Source organism: Mobula hypostoma, chromosome 4, assembly GCF_963921235.1.
Source record: "Mobula hypostoma chromosome 4, sMobHyp1.1, whole genome shotgun sequence".
In the NCBI taxonomy this organism is placed as follows: domain Eukaryota; kingdom Metazoa; phylum Chordata; class Chondrichthyes; order Myliobatiformes; family Myliobatidae; genus Mobula; species Mobula hypostoma.
In genome coordinates, this window is record NC_086100.1 from 108,367,472 (window position 1) to 108,386,568 (window position 19,097).

Consider the following 19,097-nt stretch of genomic DNA (forward strand, 5'->3'; position numbering starts at 1 on the left):
CTCAGTGATCTCATTTAGACCCTGCCATAGTCTACTGGCATCCCTCTGGTTACCCTAGGCTTCCAACTTGGCTCGATATTGCCTCTTGGCGCCCTTAATGACTTTCCGGATTTCACACCTGGATTCCGTGTAGCGACTGGTATCTCTAGACCTAAAAGCCGCAGCACTAGCCTTTAAAAGGGACTAGACCTCATAATTCATCCAAGGTTTCTGGTTAGGGAATACGCGGATTGTCTTGCGAGACACACAGTCCTCCGTGCATTTCCAAATAAAGTCCGTGACACTGAGGCATACTCATCAAGGTTAGCTGCCGAGTCCTTGAATACTAACCAGTCCACCGATCCAAAGCTGTCACGGAGGACCTCATCCGTTTCCTCCGTCTAACGTGACACTACTTTTGACACCATGACCTCCCGCTTCAGTTTCTGTTTGTAAGCTGGGAGAAGGAGTACGGCCTGATGGTCCGATTTTCCGAAGTGAGGTCGTGGGACGGAACGGTAGGCATCCTTGACTGCTGTGTAGCAGTGGTCAAGTATATTCGGGCCTCTAGGGGGGCAGGAGACATGTTGGTATAACTTTGGCAGTGCCATATGGCATGGGAGCTCTGCTTAGACTCACAGTCATAAGTACTATGTGAGGAGAGCAGGGGGCTCAGCATGTAGTTATGTGGTGATGGAAATTATGGAAATGTTGTTGCTGATCCGAATTCACTTGAGTCTGCAAATCAGGAAATCGAAGATCCAATTGCACAAGGCAGTACTAAGGCCAGGATCTTGAAGCTTATTGATTAGTTTTGAGGGCGTGATGGTATTGAAACCTGAGCTGTAGTCGATGGCAAGCATATTGTTCTACGCATCTATGCTGTCCAGGTGTTCCAGGGTTGAGTGACAAGCCAATGAAATGGTGTCTGCTGTGGACCTGGTTGCTTCTCGGGCAGAGGTTGATATGTTTCATCACCAGCCTCTCAAAGCATTTCATCGCAGTGGATGTAAGAGCTACTAGGCAATAGTCATTGACGCAGGTTACCACATTTTTTTTGGTGTAATTGAAGCAGGATCGCACCTCATATCGCCAAAGATATGGGTGAACACTGCAGCCAGTTGATCAGTACAGGTCTTTAGTTCTCAGCCAGGTATCCCGTCTGAGCTGGATGCTTTTCATGGGTTCACCCTCCTGAACAACGCTCCGTCATCAGCCTCAGAGAGTGAAATAACAGACTCATCGGGGGCAGAGTTTGAGAAAATTCCTCCATATTTTGATAGTCAAAGTGAGCATAGAGGGCATTCTGCTCATCTGGAGGTAAAGCCTTGTTGTCACCTATATCATTTGGTTTTCCTTTGTAAGAGGTGTTTGCATTCATGCCCCTCCACAGCTGTTGAGCATCCTTCAGTGATTTAAGTTTAGTCCAGAACTGCCACTTCACATGTGAGATTGCTTTCTGGAAATTATACCTTGACCTCTTGTATTGCATTTTAGCTAGACCCAGATGCCACTGATCTGGCTCTCAGCAGATTGTGGATCTCATGGTTCCACCAGAGCTTCTGTTTGGGGAAAACTGAATGATTTAGTGGGGCCATACTCATCTGCAGCTGTTTTTATAAACCACAGTGTAGTCTTTCAGTTCTCTAGTGAGTCCTTTCAATTTGTCCCAGTCAACTGGCTTGAAGGAATCTCATAGCTGCTCATTTACCTCAACAACCACCTCTTTGTTGTCCCTAATGCTGGAGCATTGCCCTTTAACCTCTGCCTGTAAGCAGGTAGGCACAGAATGGTAGGTTTTCCTAATGGTGATATAGCAGTGTTCATGTCTACTGGGACCCTTGATGCTGCAGGTTAAATGCTGATGATAAATGAGAATTTCTTCAAATAAGTCTGATTGAATTTCCTGACTATGATTTGAAATGCATCAGGGAGGGCTGTTCCTTGTCTGGTGATGGCATCATTCAGCCTTTTGAGTCCTGATTAATTGGACTTTGGCCATTTATAAACTGCGGTTAGGATTACAGAGAAGAATCCTCTTGGTAAGTGGAACGGTCGGCAAATAATCATTAGATGTTCAAGGTTGGGGAAAGAAGAATGCGACAAAAATGCTACATCTGAGCACCGCTAGAAGTTTATTATGAAATACAGATCCCACCTTTTACATTCTGTGAATCATCATTCCAGTCCATTCTGTGTATTGAGAAGCCCTTAGGTCATATCAACATATCCAACTTGTCCAGTGTGAGCCATGTCTCCATGAAACACAAATCACAGCAACTGCTCATTTCCCTCCAATAGTGCAATCTTGCCCTTTGGTCCTCAATCCCCTTCTCCAGTGACTGTACATTTGCTAACAAGATGCTGGATAGAGGAACTTTCATACCTTGTTGTGTCATTCTGGCTTGGAGTCCTCCCCTCTTCCCTCATTGAGAAGGTGTTGAGTTCATCTGGTAGTGAAACATCACTGCCATTCATACTAACAACATACATCAAAGTTGCTGGTGAACGCAGCAGGCCAAGCAGCATCTATAGGAAGAGGCGCAGTCGACGTTTCAGGCCGAGACCCTGCGCCTCTTCCTATAGATGCTGCTTGGCCTGCTGCGTTCACCAGCAACTTTGATGTATGTTGCTTGAATTTCCAGCATCTGCAGAATTCCTGTTGTTTGCCATTCATACTACTGGGTTTTGCTTTGTAGGAAGTAATGTCTTGCGGTCCCTGCCAGAGTTGCTGATATCGCCTGCAACCTCGTTTGAATTTGTCCCTTTGCCCTTGAAATAGCCCTCCACAAACCATACCTGGTTTTCTGGTACAGGCCTGGGTTGCTAGACTTGAATACCACAGATCTACCCTTCAGCTGACAATGTACCTCCTGGTTCATCCACGGCTTTTGGTTTGGGAATGTACAGTAAGACTTCGTAGGCACACACTCATCCACACAGGGTTTAATGAAGTCGTTAATAACTGCAATATACTCATCCAGATTCAAAGATGAATCCTTGAATACAGCCCAGTCCACTGACTCAAAGCAGTCTTGTAGGCACACTTGTGCTTCCCTTGTCTAAACCTTCTTGGTCCTCACTACTGGTGCTGCAGTCTTCAGTCTCTGCCTATACTCAGGGAGTAGAAGTACAGCTAGGTGATCAGACTTCCGGAAGTGAGAGCGTGGAATAGCACGGTAGGCATTCTTGATGGTGGTGTTACAATGGTCAAGTGTGTTGTTTCCTCTGGTATTGCAAGTGATCTGTTGATGGTAATTGCTTAGTGATTTTCTCAGAGAGCCTTATTAAAATCTCCCAAAATGATGGTGAAGGCGTTAGGGTGTGCTGTTCCATGCATGTCGATCCCATTGCTCAGATCATCTGAAGCCTGATTGACATTGGCCTGAGGAGGAATGTAAACTGCTACCAGAATGACCCCAGAGAACTCCCGTTGTAAGTAAAAAGGACAACACTTTACTGCTAAGTATTCCAGGTCTGGTGAGCAGAAATGGGACACCACTGATATATTCGTGCACAAAGAAGAGTTGATCATGAGGCATACTCCTCAACCTCTGCTTTTGAGAGACTCTATAGATCTATCCTGAAAGTTTATAGTAAACCCGTTGATCTGAATCGCTGCATCTGGTATGGAAGAACAATGTGAGCTGCCTTAACAACTAATGCCCGGTGGCACTCACATCGACAGTGATGGAATGCTTTGAGAGGTTGGTCATGACTAGACTGAACTCCTGCCTCAGCAAGGACCTGGACGCATTGCAATTTGCCTATTGCCACAATAGGTCAACGGCAGACGCAATCTCCATGGCTCTTCACATGGCTTTAGACTACCTAGACAACGCAAACACCTACGTCAGGATGCTGTTCATCGATTACAGGTCAGCACTTAATACTATCGTTCCCACAAGCCTGATTGAAAAGTTGCAGAATCTGGGCCTCCGTACCTCCCTCTGCAATTGGATCCTCAACTTCCTAACCCAAACCACAGTCTGTGTGGATTGGTGATAACATATCCTCCTCACTGACGATCAACACTGGCGCACCTCAGGGATGTGTGCTTAGCCCACTGCTCTATTCTCTTTATACACAAGACTATGTAGCTAGGCATAGCTTAAATACCATCTACAAATTTGCTGACGATATAACCATTGTTGGTAGAATCTCAGATGGTGGCGAGAGGGCATTCAGGAGTGAGATATGCCAACTAGTGGAATGGTGCCGCAGCAACAACCTGGCACTCAGCGTCAGTAAGACAAAAGAGCTAATTGTGGACTTCAGGAAGGGTAAGACGAAGGAACACATACCGATCCTTATAGTGGGATCAGAAGTGGAGAGAGTGAGCAGCTTCAAGTTGCTGGTGTCAAGATCTCTGAAGATCTAATCTAGTCCCAACATATTGATGCAGTCATAAAGAAGGCAAGACAGTGGCTATACTTTATTAGGAGATTGAAGTGATTTGGCATGTCAACAAGTACACTCACAAACTTCTGTAGCTGTATCATGGAGGGCATTCTGACAGGCTGCATCACTGTCTGGTATGGAGGGGCTACTGCACAGGACAGAAAGAAGCTGCAGAAGTTTGTAAATCTATTCAGCTCCATCTTGGGCACTAGCCTACACCCAGGACATCTTTAGGGAGCGATGTCTGAGAAATGCAGCATCCATTATTAAAGACTTCCAGCACCCAAGGCATGCCCTTTTCTCACTGTTACCATCAGGTAGGAGATACAGAAGCCTGAAGGCACACACTCAGTGATTCAGGAACAGCTTCTTCCCCTCTGCCATCTGATTCCTAAATCGTCATTGAAGCTTTGGACACTACCTCACTTTTTTAACATACCCTATTTCTGTTTTTGCATATTTTTAAAATAATTATTCAATATATGTAATTAATTTACTTGTTTATTTATAAATAATTATGTTTTATTTTATGCCGGCTGGTGGCGTAGTGGCATCAGTGCTGGACTTGGGGGCGAGAGGTCCTGAGTTCAAACCTGGCCGGCTCCCTTGCATGCTGTCCATCCGTGCCTGGGTTGAGTGTCGAGCTAACAACTCGAACTCGTAAAAAAAACCTGGAGAGGGATGGGGTCCGCCAGGTTTCAGATGCCCAAGACGCGCCATATGATGAGCATACCAAAAAGATCGGTGCAAAAAGCTTGTCATGATGGTGCCCCAACAACTCCACCAGGAGTTAAGGGCACACACACACACACACACACACACACACACACACACACACACACACACACGTTTTATTTTTGTTTCTCTCTCTCTGCTAAATTATGTATTGCATTGAACTGCTGCTGCTAACTTAACAAATTTCACTTCACGTGCCGGTGATAATAAACTTGATTCTGATTCTGATTCTCTTCCAGCCATAGTGGTATACCTTCATCTGCTTAAAGGTGCTGCATGAACCTGAATGTTTGAGAGTTAATTCCACTGTGTCCTTCAGAAGATTGTGAAATCACTAGTTTATTAAGATGGTTTAAAGTGAGTTGCTTAAAGGAAAATTACAGGCTGCAGATTGCAGTCAGAGAGGTTCAGCAGGGTATATTTAGAAGTTTTGTAAGTAGCCCACAACACATCAGCATGGTTCACCAGCACCGTCTCGGCTGAAAAATAAACTTGCCAAATACTGTGGTCTATCTCAACCACGCTGTCTTCATCTGTAACGCTTATAAAATTCTGGAGGAACTCAGCAGGCCAGGCAGCAACTATGGAAAAGAGTACAGATGATGTTTCAGGCTGAGACCCTTTAGATGCTGCCTAACCTGCTGAGTTCCTCCAGCATTTTGTGTGTGTTGCTTGGATTTCCAGTATCTGCAGATTTTCTCTTCTTTTCATCTGTAAACTTGGTTACACCTTGTGTAGTGTTAAATCTATCAGTCAGGTTTGTTTCCGTTACAAAAGTGACCCTCCCAACCATGGACTCTGTCAACATCTCTATCTCCCTTGAGATTCAGCTAACCTAATCAAAGATCCCTCCAACCTCAGTCATTTTTATCTTCATCCCTCTTCCACTAGTCAAAAAATACAAAAGGTTGAAAATATGCACCACCAGCTTCAAGGACAGCTTCTATCTGCTGTTATAGAACACTTGTACAATAAAACTGAACTCTTGATCTTATAACCTTCCTGGTTATGGCTTTGTACTTTACTGTTTACCTGCACTGTACGTTCTCTGTAACAGTAACACTACATTGTGCATTTTGTTATTGCTTTTCCCTTTATACAACCTCAATGAACTTATGTTTTGAAATAATCTGTATAGAGGGCATTCAAAAAAAGTTTTTAGTACTTGGTACATGTGACAATATGTACTGTGCTACCAATGGAATAGATCGGTCAACAACTTCTTCTATTTGCACATATACAACAAGTCACAGGACTGCCAACTAGATGATCTCAAACAGCAGAATGTCAATAGGTAGGAAGTTAAAGTTTCAATGTACATTTAATACCAAAGTATGTACACTGTATATAACTCTGAGATTTGTCTTCTCCCGACAGCCACGAAACAAAGTAACTCATGGAAGATGTTCAAAAGAAAAGCATTGAAGCCCCTCGCACAAAAATATTGTGCAAACGGCAACAAGAACATCAAACACCAGCCCCATGTGCAATAAACTAACATAGGAAGAGTTTGAATAATTCTGGTCAAGTGAACACTAAAATGATCAGTGACAGCAGAAAGGAAATAAGAAAACCAAAGTTCAATCATGAAATTTGGATGTTGCAATCCTCAGTTTCCCCTAAAGAGGAGTCACTGGGATGTCTCCAAACTATTGTAGTATCAATGGTAAAAAAGAAACTTCCTGAAAAACTTTCAAGAGATTAATACAGCTATGATGAAGGTGCACCAATTAATTTCCAAGTCAGGTTAAAGTGTGTGCATGAGTATATACATGTTGACTTCCTGCTCCTGTCCTTCTGTGACTTGCTGATTTTGGGAATGCATTTGAAGTAGTCTTACAGGGTTGCTGCTGAAAGTTTCATGTACTAAGGGCGCTGCAGACATGGTGAAAACATGGTAGAGTGAGTGAAGGCTTAATGCGTTTGTGGGGACCCAAATAAACAGTATGATGGATGTTATGATGTCTCCAGACAAGTCTCATGACCCAAGCATTCATGGTTATTCCTTATCCCGAAGTAACAACCTTTTGGCCTGGCACAATGATACAAATTGGCTGATCAGTTCACGGTTATTCATCCAGTATTGGGGAATGGTCATCTTAATTTGGGGAAAATATCTGTGGCCCAGCTATACATTCTGGGATAGAAATCTCCAGCATTTTCTGTCCATCTCTCATGATACCCGCAAAGACATTGGCCTAGAATTGCTGCCTTCTTGTAGCCTTGGGAATTATGTAGTCTTTGACAGTTTCAACTGTTGATTTCCTGGGGAAAAGGAGTTTTCTCTATATTCCTAATTCACTGATATGCTGAAGTGTTAGGACAGAAATGTTCCTCATGTTTTGAGCAGCAAGCTGGAAAATCACAGAGATTTGTAGCCACTATTACCTTCAGTCCTGCTTATAGTTTGGGTATAGCATGTGTTCAGCATAGGGCGAAAGCTTGAGCACTTCCTTCAAGAAATGGGTTCCTCCACACTTTACCTCATTCAGATAATTTGCATCAACCCACAGTACTCCACGTCAATCTTTATTTGCCCATTCACCCCAAGTCCTTCTCTCTGTTATTTAGCCAATCTTGTAATAATGAGGTACAAATTACAGAGAACAGAGATAAGGAGGAATTTTTTTAGCCAGATGTTGAACCTGTGGAATTCATTGCCATGGGTGGCTATGCAGGCCAGGTCATTGGGTATATTTAAAGAGGAGGTTGATAGGCGTTTGATTAGTAAGGATATCAAACATTACAGGGGGAAAGCAAGCGAATGGGGTTGAGAGGGATAATAATTGAGAAAAAATTCAAAGATCTGACATGCAGAGTGACTTGAGAGTCCTTGTGCAGGATTCCCTAAAGACTAATTTGCAGTCAGTGGTGAGCATTTTGCATTTTGGAGCTCTGTGATGGAAGTAGTTGACTCCTTCCTCTTTGCCTTGAATCTGTTAAGGTTAAAGAACCCCCCATCTGTCCTATAGAGAATCTGGACTCCTTGTGGGAGGTCTTGGCCTGTGAGGTTGTGGTAAACCATATATACATGTTGCAACTGGGTTAACTGTCTGAACACGCCCCTCTGCTGACTTCCCCTGTGGCTCCTCCCACAGACCCTGAATAAAGGAGATTTCATCCTGTTCCTCCCCCTCAGACCGGGGGCAGACACTCAGCATGGAGGTCACATTTTACTGCGAATAAAATTGAAGCACCTTCAATAATTCCAAAAGACTGAAGTAGGGTAAATACTGAAAGGCTTTTATTCACAGTAAAACGTGACCTCCATGCTGAGTGTCTGCCCCTGGTCTGAGGGGGAGGAGTAGGGCGAAATCGTCTTTATTCAGGGCTCTGTAGGAGAAGCCACAGGGGCAGTCAGCAGAAGGATGTGTCCAGACAGAGGTAAAGAATGTTTGCAATGAAAACAGCAATCAGAGTTGGGGCAATGATGCACTCCTGTTTGACACTGGTCTCAACCTTAAAAGGTGTTGTTTTAGAGCTGCTGTTGCTGATGACTGTTGCATTCAGGTCATTGTGTGAGAGCTGCAGGATCTTGAGATATTTCTCTAGACACCCGATTTTGGACAATACCTGCCAAAGGACAGGATGATTTACAGAGTCAAATGCTTTTGTAAGGTCTATGCAAGCCATATAAAGTGGGAAATTTTGTTCTCAGGCTTTCTCCTGCAATTGATGTGCTGTAAAAATTATGTACAATGTTCCTTTGGCTGGACAGAAGCCACACTGAGACTCAGGTAGGAGAGCTTCTGCCAGAGGTGAAAGCCAGGCACATAAAATTTGGATGAACACCTCTCCTGTTGTAGAGAGGAGGAAGAGGCCTCTATAATTTCCACAGTTAGCCTTGTCACCCTTTTTGAAGAGTGTGACAATCAGGGCATCCCTGAGTTCAGCCAGAACCTTCTCCTTGTCCCGGGTCTTGACAAGCAGGGTATGATTATGATTTAAAAGTTCCGTGCCACCTTCCTTGAGGATTTCTTTTGGAATTCCATCAGGCTCAGTGGGCTTGTTGCTCCTCAATTTCTTGCAAGCCGTCTGCACCTCTTTGATACTAGGAGGCTTACTCATGTCCACCTCCATGGATCGTTGTGGGAGCTGCTTGATGAATTCAATGTCAACAATAATGTTACAGTTAAGTAGCTCCTGAAAGTGTTCCTTCCATTGAAAATTGATGACATCATTGTACGTTAGTAGCCTTCATCCATCTTTGGAATGGAGGCTTAGGCCATGATGGTTTGGGCCATACACTGCCTTGGTGGCAATAATATCACCAGAGTCAGCAAGCTGCTATATTTCTAGGGTCTCCTCTGTTCACTACTGATTCTTTATTTCCATTACTCCATGCTGGATTACAGCCTTAGCTGTGGAGTGGGCTTCTCTTTTTGCCTTGCAGCTGATGTCCTTCTGTCAGGGACAGTACACTTTCCTTTCATTGTTGATTAGCTCTTCTATTTCATTGTCACTTTCCTCAAACCAATCTTTGTTTTTCCTGGTCTTGTATCCAATGATGCTTTTACAAGTATCAAGGATGGTGGTCTTCAGCGTTGTCCAGTGTGCTTCAATGTCCTCCAGATACTACTTTGGGAGTCTTTCAGAAAGGGTAGCCTGAAAATGTTATACCTTCAATGTGTCTTTTATGCTTTCAAAGTTGAACATGGGACAGCTTGGCTTCCTTTGCACTCTACTCCTCCACATGATTTTGATGGTCATTTCTGAATGAATAAGCCAATGGTCTGTTCAGCCGTCATCAGCGCTGATCATGGTTCTTGTATTCTTTATGCCTCTGTGATCCCTCCTCTGAAGAATGACATCATCTATAAAATGACAATTCTTTGAACAGGGACGAAGTTTTCACCTTATTTCTCCTGTGGAACAGGGTGTTAGAGATGGTCAGGTCATATTCGGCACACTTAGACAGTAAGAACACACCACTGGAGTTGATGTTGCTGACACCTTCCTTCCCGATTGTACTTTTCCAGGAGTTGCTGTCCCTGCCAACTCTAGCGTTGAAGTCTCCAAGAAGAACAATCTTATCTTCCTTGGGGTTATCTGACAGTATATAATGTACGTCGGTGTAGAGGTCTCCTTACCATTATCTAGTGAGTCTAGGTTTGGCATGTAGCACTCACAGCCATAGCCATTTGGTTGTTAGCAAGCTGAAGGTGCATGGTCATAAGGCGTTTATTGATTCTAACAGGCATTTCAGAGAGGTGACTGATGATGCTGTTCATTATGGCAAATCCAACGCCATGGATTCTGGATTCATCTGCTGATTTCCCCTTCCAGAAAAAGGTGTATCTACCCTTCTGCTCCTTCAATTGTCCTTCTTCAGCCAATCGCACTTAGAGAGGGTGGCAAGGTCTATTTGGAATCTTCTCCGGTCTCTTGAGATGATGGCAGTACGTCTTTCAGGACGATCGCTGGTTTCCCTCTCTGTAAGTGCCCGTACATTTCAGGATCCAAATCATATGCTTTTGTTTCCAACCACAGTTTGCTGATCCCACTGGACAATGTAATTCAGTCAGGAGTGAGGAGGCAGAATATTTTTAGGGCACTTTTCATAACCCCTTCCCGGTGTGGGGTGAGCAGAGCGAGTCCTGAATAGGGGTGCTCAGTCATGGGAGCAGCTGCCTTAAAAGCTCTATCTGCCTCAGTCCAAGAACAAGACTATTGTATCTAACACCCACCACCTGTGCGCCAGGTTGTGGCTGGGAGCTCCTAGACTTCACTGTCCTCCTCCTATCATCACTTCCTGATCACTACAGGGCTTTTTTCAAGTTGGTTGATCAAATTACGAAACCAGGAGAAATGCCTGTGTGTCAGGTCTTTTAACATGGAGAGGCTGATACACGAGCAGCCAACACACAGTCCTTGACAGAGAAAGGGCCAGAATCCAATGGCATGGAGACCAAAACAATTGGGTGCCATCTTCTGCTGCAGCCTTCTCCGCCCTCACAGCCGTTGTGATTCTCATTGTTCCGAGATTCCAGAGACTCTGATTTACCAGCATCTTCCACCTACTCCGCCACTGAGGTCTTGGTTGGACCACGCTTCATCTGGAACCTCCTCTTTGACCTCACCGCCATGGGTGAGCCTACCAGGAGCTTAGTGTAGGGAGTAATCGCTCTCAGGTTCCCAGGATCACACAAGCCTCTCCACCACGACAAGTTGGTGGTACCCCGGCGTGACAGAGTGGGAAGACTTCAGCTCAACAGGCGGTGGCACAGATAAGAAGAGGTAAGCCTTTTTTTACTGTACAGAGTAGTCAGGATAGAATGCCCTTCCTGTCAGATGTGAGAATTCAGGATACCTGGAATATTGTGTACAATTTTGGTCTCCAAATTTGAGGAAGGACATTCTAGCTATTGAGGGAGTGCAGCGTAGGTTCATGAGGTTAATTCCCGGGATGGCGGGACTGTCATATGTTGAAAGATTGGAGCGACTGGGCTTGTATACACTGGAATTTAGAAGGATGAGAGGGGATCTGATTGAAACATATAAGATTATTAAGGGATTGGACATACTAGAGGCAAGAAACATGTTCCCAATGTTGGGGAGTCCAGAACCAGAGGCCACAGTTTAAGAATAAGGGGTAGACAATTCAGAACGGAGTTGAAGAAAAACTTTTTCACACAGAGGGTTGTGGTTCTGTGGAATGCTCTGCCTCAGAAGGCAGTGGAGGCCAATCTCTGGATTCTTTTAAGAAAGAGTTAGATAGAGCTCTTCAAGATAGCGGAGTGAAGGGATATGGGAAGAAGGCAGGAAAAGGGTACTGATTGTGGATGATCAGCCATGATCACAGTGAATGGTGGTGCTGGCTCAAAGGGCTGAATGGCCCACTCCTGCACCTATTGTCTATTATCTGCAGATAGTGCACCCAATGTCAGCACCTGACCGACCAGGTCAAGGAGATGCAGCTGGAGTTGGACATACCCAGAGCCATTCAGGAGGCTGAAGATATTATAGTGAGACCTTTGAAGAGGTGGTCACACCCAGAGTACAAGCTTTGGACAGTAGATGGATGGCCACCAAGGGAGTTAAGTGAATTAATAAGTCAGTGTTGGCTTACCCAGTGGCTCTCCCCTTCAGCAAAGTATACCTCTTTGGATACTGCTGGGGATGGGGGGGAGAATGACCCATCAGATCGCGACCGCAGCAGCCAGGCTAGTGGCACGGTGGTTTGACATGGAAAGGTACAGTCAGGCAGTGCGGTAGTTATAGGGGACTTGATAGTGAGGGGGATAGAAAGGAGATTCTGTGGCTGCAACAGAGACACCAGGATGGTGTGTTGACTCCTGCATGCTGGGGTCCAGGATGTATCAGACTGGCTTCGGGATATCCTCAAAGCGGAGGGTGAACAGCCAGAGGTCGTGGTGACGCCAATGACATAGGCAGAAAAGGGAAGAGGTCCTACGCTGTGAGTATGTCGAGTTAGGAAAGAGGCTGAAGAGAAGGACCTCCAAGGTAGTAATCTCCAGATTACTCCCAGCACTATGGGCTAGTGCAGGTAGGAATGGGGTGATAGCATGGATGAATGAGTGGCTGTGGAGATGGTGCAGGGGACAGGGTTTCAAGTTCTTGGATCATTGTAACCTTTTCTGGGGAAGATATGACGTGTACAATAAGACAGGTTGCACCTGAACTGGAGGGGATCCAACATCCTGGCCGGGAGGTTTGCTGTTGCTACTTGGGGGAGTTTAAACTAGTTTTGTAGGGGCCTGGGAACTGGAGCACCAGGCCAGTAATGGAAGGATCGGACCAGAGATGGATGTCAGGGAAAGTATTGAAAGGTAAATTCAAAATAACAGGTATGATGGGTTGGATAGATTGAAGTGTATATACTTTAATGCTAGGAGTATAATGGGTAGAGGTGATTAACTTAGAGCATGGATCAGTACATGGAAATACAATGTTGTGGCCATTATTGAAACTTGGTTGAGAGAGGGACAGAAGTAGATGATTAATGTACTAGGTTTTCGAAGGTTTAGGAAAGATAGAGGAGGATGTAAAAGAGGGAGAGGGCTGGAGCAGCACTACTAATCAGGGACAATACAGGAAACATAATGAAGGGTCAGGTACTGAGTCCATTTGGGTAGAACTCAGGAATAGGAAGGATGGAATCACACTGATGGCAGTATATACAGACTGCCCAATAGCCACCGCAACATTCAGGAACAGATATGCAATTAGATTAAGGAAATGTGTAAACACAATAGGGTTGTTGTCTTAGGGGATCAACTCTCCTAACATAAACTGGGACCTTCTTAGTGCAAGGGGTTTAAACAGGGCAGAATTTATTAAGTGAATCGAGGAGCGTTTCTCAAATCAATATGTCAACAGCCCAATGAAAAGAGGGGCTGCACTGGTCCTATTACTGGGTAATGAGCCTGGCCAGGTGACTGACCTTTAGTGGATGAACAGTTAGGGAACAGTGACCAAAACACCTTAACTTTCAGGATAGTCATTTTTAAGGATAGGTATGGTTCTTGCAGAAGAGTTTTAAACTGGAGTAAGGAAAATTATGAGGGCATTAGGCAGAAACTAAAAGGAGTGAATTAGGGACATGTTTTGTCTGGCAAGTCCACATCAGACATGTGGAGGTTGTTTAAAGATCAATTGCATAGAGTACAGGAATGGTGTGTTCCTGTTAGAAGGAAGTACAGGAATGGAAAGATAACAGAACCTTGGATGTCCAGAGAGGTGATGAATTTAGTCAAGAAGAAAAACAAAAAGTATGTAAAGCTTCATAAGTTAGGATCAAACGGAACACATGAGGAGTATAAAGAAGCTGAAAAGAACTAAAGAAGGGAATTGGGAAAGCTTGGAGGGGCAATGAAAAGTCCTTGGCAAGTAGGATTAAGGTGAATTCCAAGGCATTCTATATTTACACCAAGAGCAAGAGGATAACTAGGGAAAGGGTAGGATCACTCAAGAATAAAGGGGGGAATGTTTGCTTAGATGCACAGAATGTGAGTGAGGTACTTAGTGAGTACTTTGCTTCAGTAATTACCAAGGAAAAGGACAGGGAGATCAGGGCTGAGTGTATAAATATATTAGGGCATTTAGAGGTCAAGAAGGAGAAAGTGTTGAACCTCCTAATGAGTATTAAGGCAGATTAAGGTGGTTAATTTGCTGGTTGAGTTGGTGGTGAAGAAGGGAAATGTGAAGTTGGCATTCATTTTGAGAGACTAGAGTATAAGAGCAAGGATGTAATGTTGAGGTTTTATAGAGCACTGATGAGGCCTCATTTGGAGTATTGGGAGCAGGTTTGGGCCCCTTATCTAAGAAAGGATGTACTGACATTGGAGAGGGTTAAGCGGAGGTTCATAAAAATGATTCCGGGATTGAAAGGCTTGTCATATGAAGAGCGCTTGATGACTCTGGGTCTCTACTCACTGGAATTCCGAAGAATGAGAGTTGACTTTATTGAAACCTATCAAACGTTGAAGGGCCTTAAGAGAGTGGATGGAAATATTCTGTACAGTCTTAACAAGCAACTTGATAGTGGTGTATGAAAACAGTAAGAGTGGAAATATCAGGAAAAGGACAGTTGATTTTATCCAGTAAATGTAAATCCCATAACTTGTCATATATAACAGAATAGAGTAAACAAGTCTAATTTTTAACAATATGTTAACAGCTCATACCTTACCATTCCAGTATGACCTTGGAATTGGTATGTGATCAACACGACCTCCCCTTTTCCTTCTTTCTCGATAAAACTCTGTTGTTAGGTCTGGGAAGTTTCTGTTCAAGTCAATGCTTTGTATATTTGGCCGTCCAGTAATCCATCCATTATAGCCAGGCCCCTGCATTATTAGAAAAAACACATAAATGCTTCCTTGGAATAGTGATAAGTGAGTTTCATCAATTGTACTTTTCACTGAACAATGTTATTCACTGAAGTGTTAGCTTGATTGCTCTTTTTTCCCTCGATTCTTCATAAACTTCACGTCATACAAAATACTAATCAAAGCCAAGCTAAATCCTACTCAACCATTACACAGTTCTCATGCCTATCTTTTCTACAGTCCTTAATTCTCCTGATTTAAATAAAAAATCCTCATTTGTGCCTTCATAAAAAAAAATCCTCTTCAACATCGCCAGCAGCTACAGACCATTATATTTCTATAACATAAAAGAAAAACATGATTATTATTAATATTGAAAAGAAAATCATATGTTGTGCATAATGGAATGCAAATCCTCTTCTAACAGTTTAATGCCTTTATCGGTTTGATTATTTTATTCCACAATGGTAAATTCCATTAGCTCTAAAGACTCTCATTCATATTTTATTCCATTAAAGTCATTACTACCATGTCCTCCAATGATGGAAACTTCCATTCCACCCTTCATCTAAAAATAATTTATTCTTCCTAAGAAGTGCTCTACTGCCTAAGTCTTGAGACAGCGTCATGGATAATTTTTATAGCTTCAAAATTATGTGTCATTGTTTTTATGCATTTTTTTGTCATCCATATAAAATTAAAAATAATGGTGAAAATAATGAATGGAGATAAAGAAAGTTGTATTTAAACAAGGCATGTCTTTCTCTGTCACATGAAACTTCCTTTAGGTCATTTTAGATGTTCACATGTCAGTGAAGATGTTAACTATATCAGAATTTTTAATGCCATTGGCTCCATTTCAATCATTCAAAATGTCAGAATCGCAATCATATATGTCTAAGACTTTTGCACAGTATTGTACTGTACAGTACATCATGAAATGTGTTGTTTTGCAGCAGCAGTAGAGTACAATATATAAATGTAATATAAATTATATTATGATATACAGTGTGTGTGTGTGTGTGTGTGTGTGTGTGTGTATGTGTGTGTATATATATATATATATATATATAAAATGAAAATTACTTAAAAAGTGCAAAAAGGGAGCAAAAATAAAAAGGTAGTGATCATGGATTTCTTGTCCATTCAGAAACCTAAGATGGAGGGGAAGAAGCAGTTTCTAACATTGAATGTGGGTCTTCAGACTCCCGTACCTCCACCCTGTTGGTGGTAATGAGAAGAGGGCATGCCCTGGGTGGTGAGGATCCTTAATGATGGATGGTGTCTTCTTGAGGCACTGTCTCAAAAGGTTGTTTCAAAGTATTTTACTGTTAATCTATTTTATTACACATCAGAGCTACACATTTTTATAATTTATTCTCAAGTAATTACTTTAACTCAAGTAATCTGGTAATTACTCTTTCTTTTATGCTCATTCACTTCTGGTTTGGTGATATATCACGCATAAAATGAGAATAATGAGGCATAAACAAGCTAGTGCAGAAATTACAGAGTCTGCAATGCAATACAAGGCAAACACAATGATTAACAGATCATTCTTTGAAGTCCTGAAATAATATTTTGACATTTAATACAAAAATAGGCATTTCTGATCACTATTTTGATTTAATCACCACTTCAGAAAAAAACAACTATTCGTGTCAACAATTTTGTATTTAAAAGTGTTGTCGAGATCAGTGCTTTAATCTAGCCGCACTGCTGTCCAAGCTCTTCTCTATAGTCCTCCCTTAATCATCAATGATGGCATGACCTTGTAGAAAATGTAGATATTGCTGGCAAGTCTAGTGCTTAATTGTCCTTTTGTTGTGTGCCATGGTGGATGACGTGGACGATCATGGTCTTTCCATGACCATGATTGTTCTTGGCAAATTTTTCTACATAAGTGGTTTGTTGTTGCCTCCTTCTGGGCAGTGTCTTTACAAGACAGATGACCCCAGCCATTAGCAATACTCTTCAGAGATTGTCTGCCTGACATCAGTGGTCGCATAACCAGGACTTAAGATATGCACCAGCTGCTCATACGACCATCCATTACCAACTCCTATGGTTTTACGTGACCCTGGTCAGGGGGCTAGGCAGGTGCTGCATCTTGCTCAAGGGCGACCTGCAGGTCAGCAGAGGGAGCAGCACTTTATACCTCCTTTGGTAGACCCATATCTCCACCCCAGCACCTACAAGCATTTAATACCCAACTTCAAATGCCCTTGATAACATAGTGGTGACCAGCAGCCCTGTATACTAGCCATCAGAGCTGCTTTTAAGGAGAAAGTTCCAGATTTCAGCCCAGCACCAAAAAGGAATGTCAATGTACTTCCCAACTACCTGCAGAGAGGTTGTATTCCCATGCACTTGCTGTCCATGTCGTTCAAGGTCATTGACTTGGCAGATGCTGCAAAGCAATGGCTGGTGAATTATTACTGGACAACTTTTAGATGGTAACAACTGTAGCCATAATGCATCAGTGACAGTGTGCATAAATATTCATGAAGGTGAACAGGGATGGTAAGCTCCCTGAACGTTGTAAGCATGGTTTTCATTAAGTGGAGAGTGTCGTGTATTTGGCAGATATCTTTGGAAATCAGGAGGGGATTCACTTATCCAGGATTAGCAGCCTCCGACCTGTTCTTAAATGCACAGTGCATATTTGATTATCCAGTTAGTTTTCTGGTCAGTGGTGACTCCAAGGATGGTAAAGGTGAGTACTAGTGGAGGGACACTAGAGGAAGGTGATGGGCATTGAAATTCAAGAGTAGGTAGTTAAGCACACTCTTGCGGAATAACACACACAAATTGCTGGAGGAGCTCATCAGATCAGGCATTATCTATGGAAATGAATATCCAACTGATGTCCCTCCCTTCCTACTGATCTCCCTCCTGGCATTTATCCTTGCAAACAGCATTGGTGCTACACCTGCCATTTCACCTCCTCTCTCACCATCATTCAGAGCCCTAAGCAACCTTTCTAGATGAAGCCACACTTCATCTGCGAGTCCGTTGGGGTTAACTACTGTATTCAATGTGACCAGTGTGACCTCTTCTACATCAGCAAGACATGACGTCGACTGGGGGACCACTTTGTTGAGTACCTTTGCTCTGTACACAACAGGCAGAATTTTCCAGTGGTCGACTATTTTAATTTCAATCCCCATTCCCATTTTGATATGTCAGCCATGGCCTCCTCTACTGCAATGATGAGGCCACCCTCAGCTTGGAGGTGCAACACATCATATTTCTTCTGGATGGCCTCCAACAAGACAACATGAACATCAATTTATCTAACTTAGTTATTTCTCCCCACTACCCCTTTTCTCTTTCACGATTCCAGCTCCCCGCATACCTCTTCCCTTCTCTTCACTTGCCTATCACCTCGCCTTAGTGCCCCTCTTCCTTCCCTTTATCCCATAACCCACTCTCCTGTCCTATCAGATTCCTTCTTCTTCACCTCTTTAAAAATTTCTACCTAACACCTCTCAGCTTCTCACTTCAACCCATCTGTCTTCCACCTCATCTGGCGTCACCTATCACCTTCAATCTTGTGCCCCTTCCTCTTCCCTCACCTTTTTATTCTGGCATCTTCCTTCTTCCTTTCCAGCCCTGAAGAAGGGTCTCAGCCCGAAACGTCAACACTATATGCCTTTCCATAGATGCTGCCAGACTTGCTGGGTTCCTCCAGCATTTTGTGTGTGTTACTCTGGATTTCCAGCATCTGCAGAATCTCTTGTGTTTAAGATGTGCTTGGATGGGTGGAGGCTCGTGCAGAGATCGTTGCCTCTTTTTTGCTTCCTGAGGAAGTAAATGTGCTGGTGCACTTTCTTGGCCAGGACGTCAAAATTCAAAGTTCTGAGTAAATTTATTATCAAAGCCTACATAGCTGGAGATTAATTCAGGCAGGTGAGAGGTGTTGTACTTCTGGAAATCAAAAGTTAAGGGACAGAACATAGATAATGTCAAGATCCTTAGCAGTGTTAGAAGGGATTTGGAGGCTTTGGACGTGCTGCCTGGATTAGAGGGTTTTGGCTATAAGGAGAGAATTGTGTATTTCATCTTTCAATAATATTTGAAAAATCTTGTATCGATTGTTTGTTTAAATAGTTAATTACAGTTTATATGTAAAAACACGTTAATTGCTTATGCCATCACACTGCCACTTGATATGTGCATGCCTTGCTT

General features: G+C 43.2%; 1 protein-coding gene across 1 annotated transcript in view; it reads right to left on the minus strand.

Moving 5' to 3' along the window:
* Positions 1-19,097, minus strand: part of cpz (carboxypeptidase Z) — a 64,182-nt gene that overhangs the window by 17,496 nt on the left and 27,589 nt on the right. Inside the window, exon 6 of the mRNA XM_063045007.1 lies at positions 14,763-14,924. Within this exon, the coding sequence (XP_062901077.1) occupies positions 14,763-14,924 (162 nt within the window). The remainder of the gene's footprint in view (positions 1-14,762; positions 14,925-19,097) is intronic.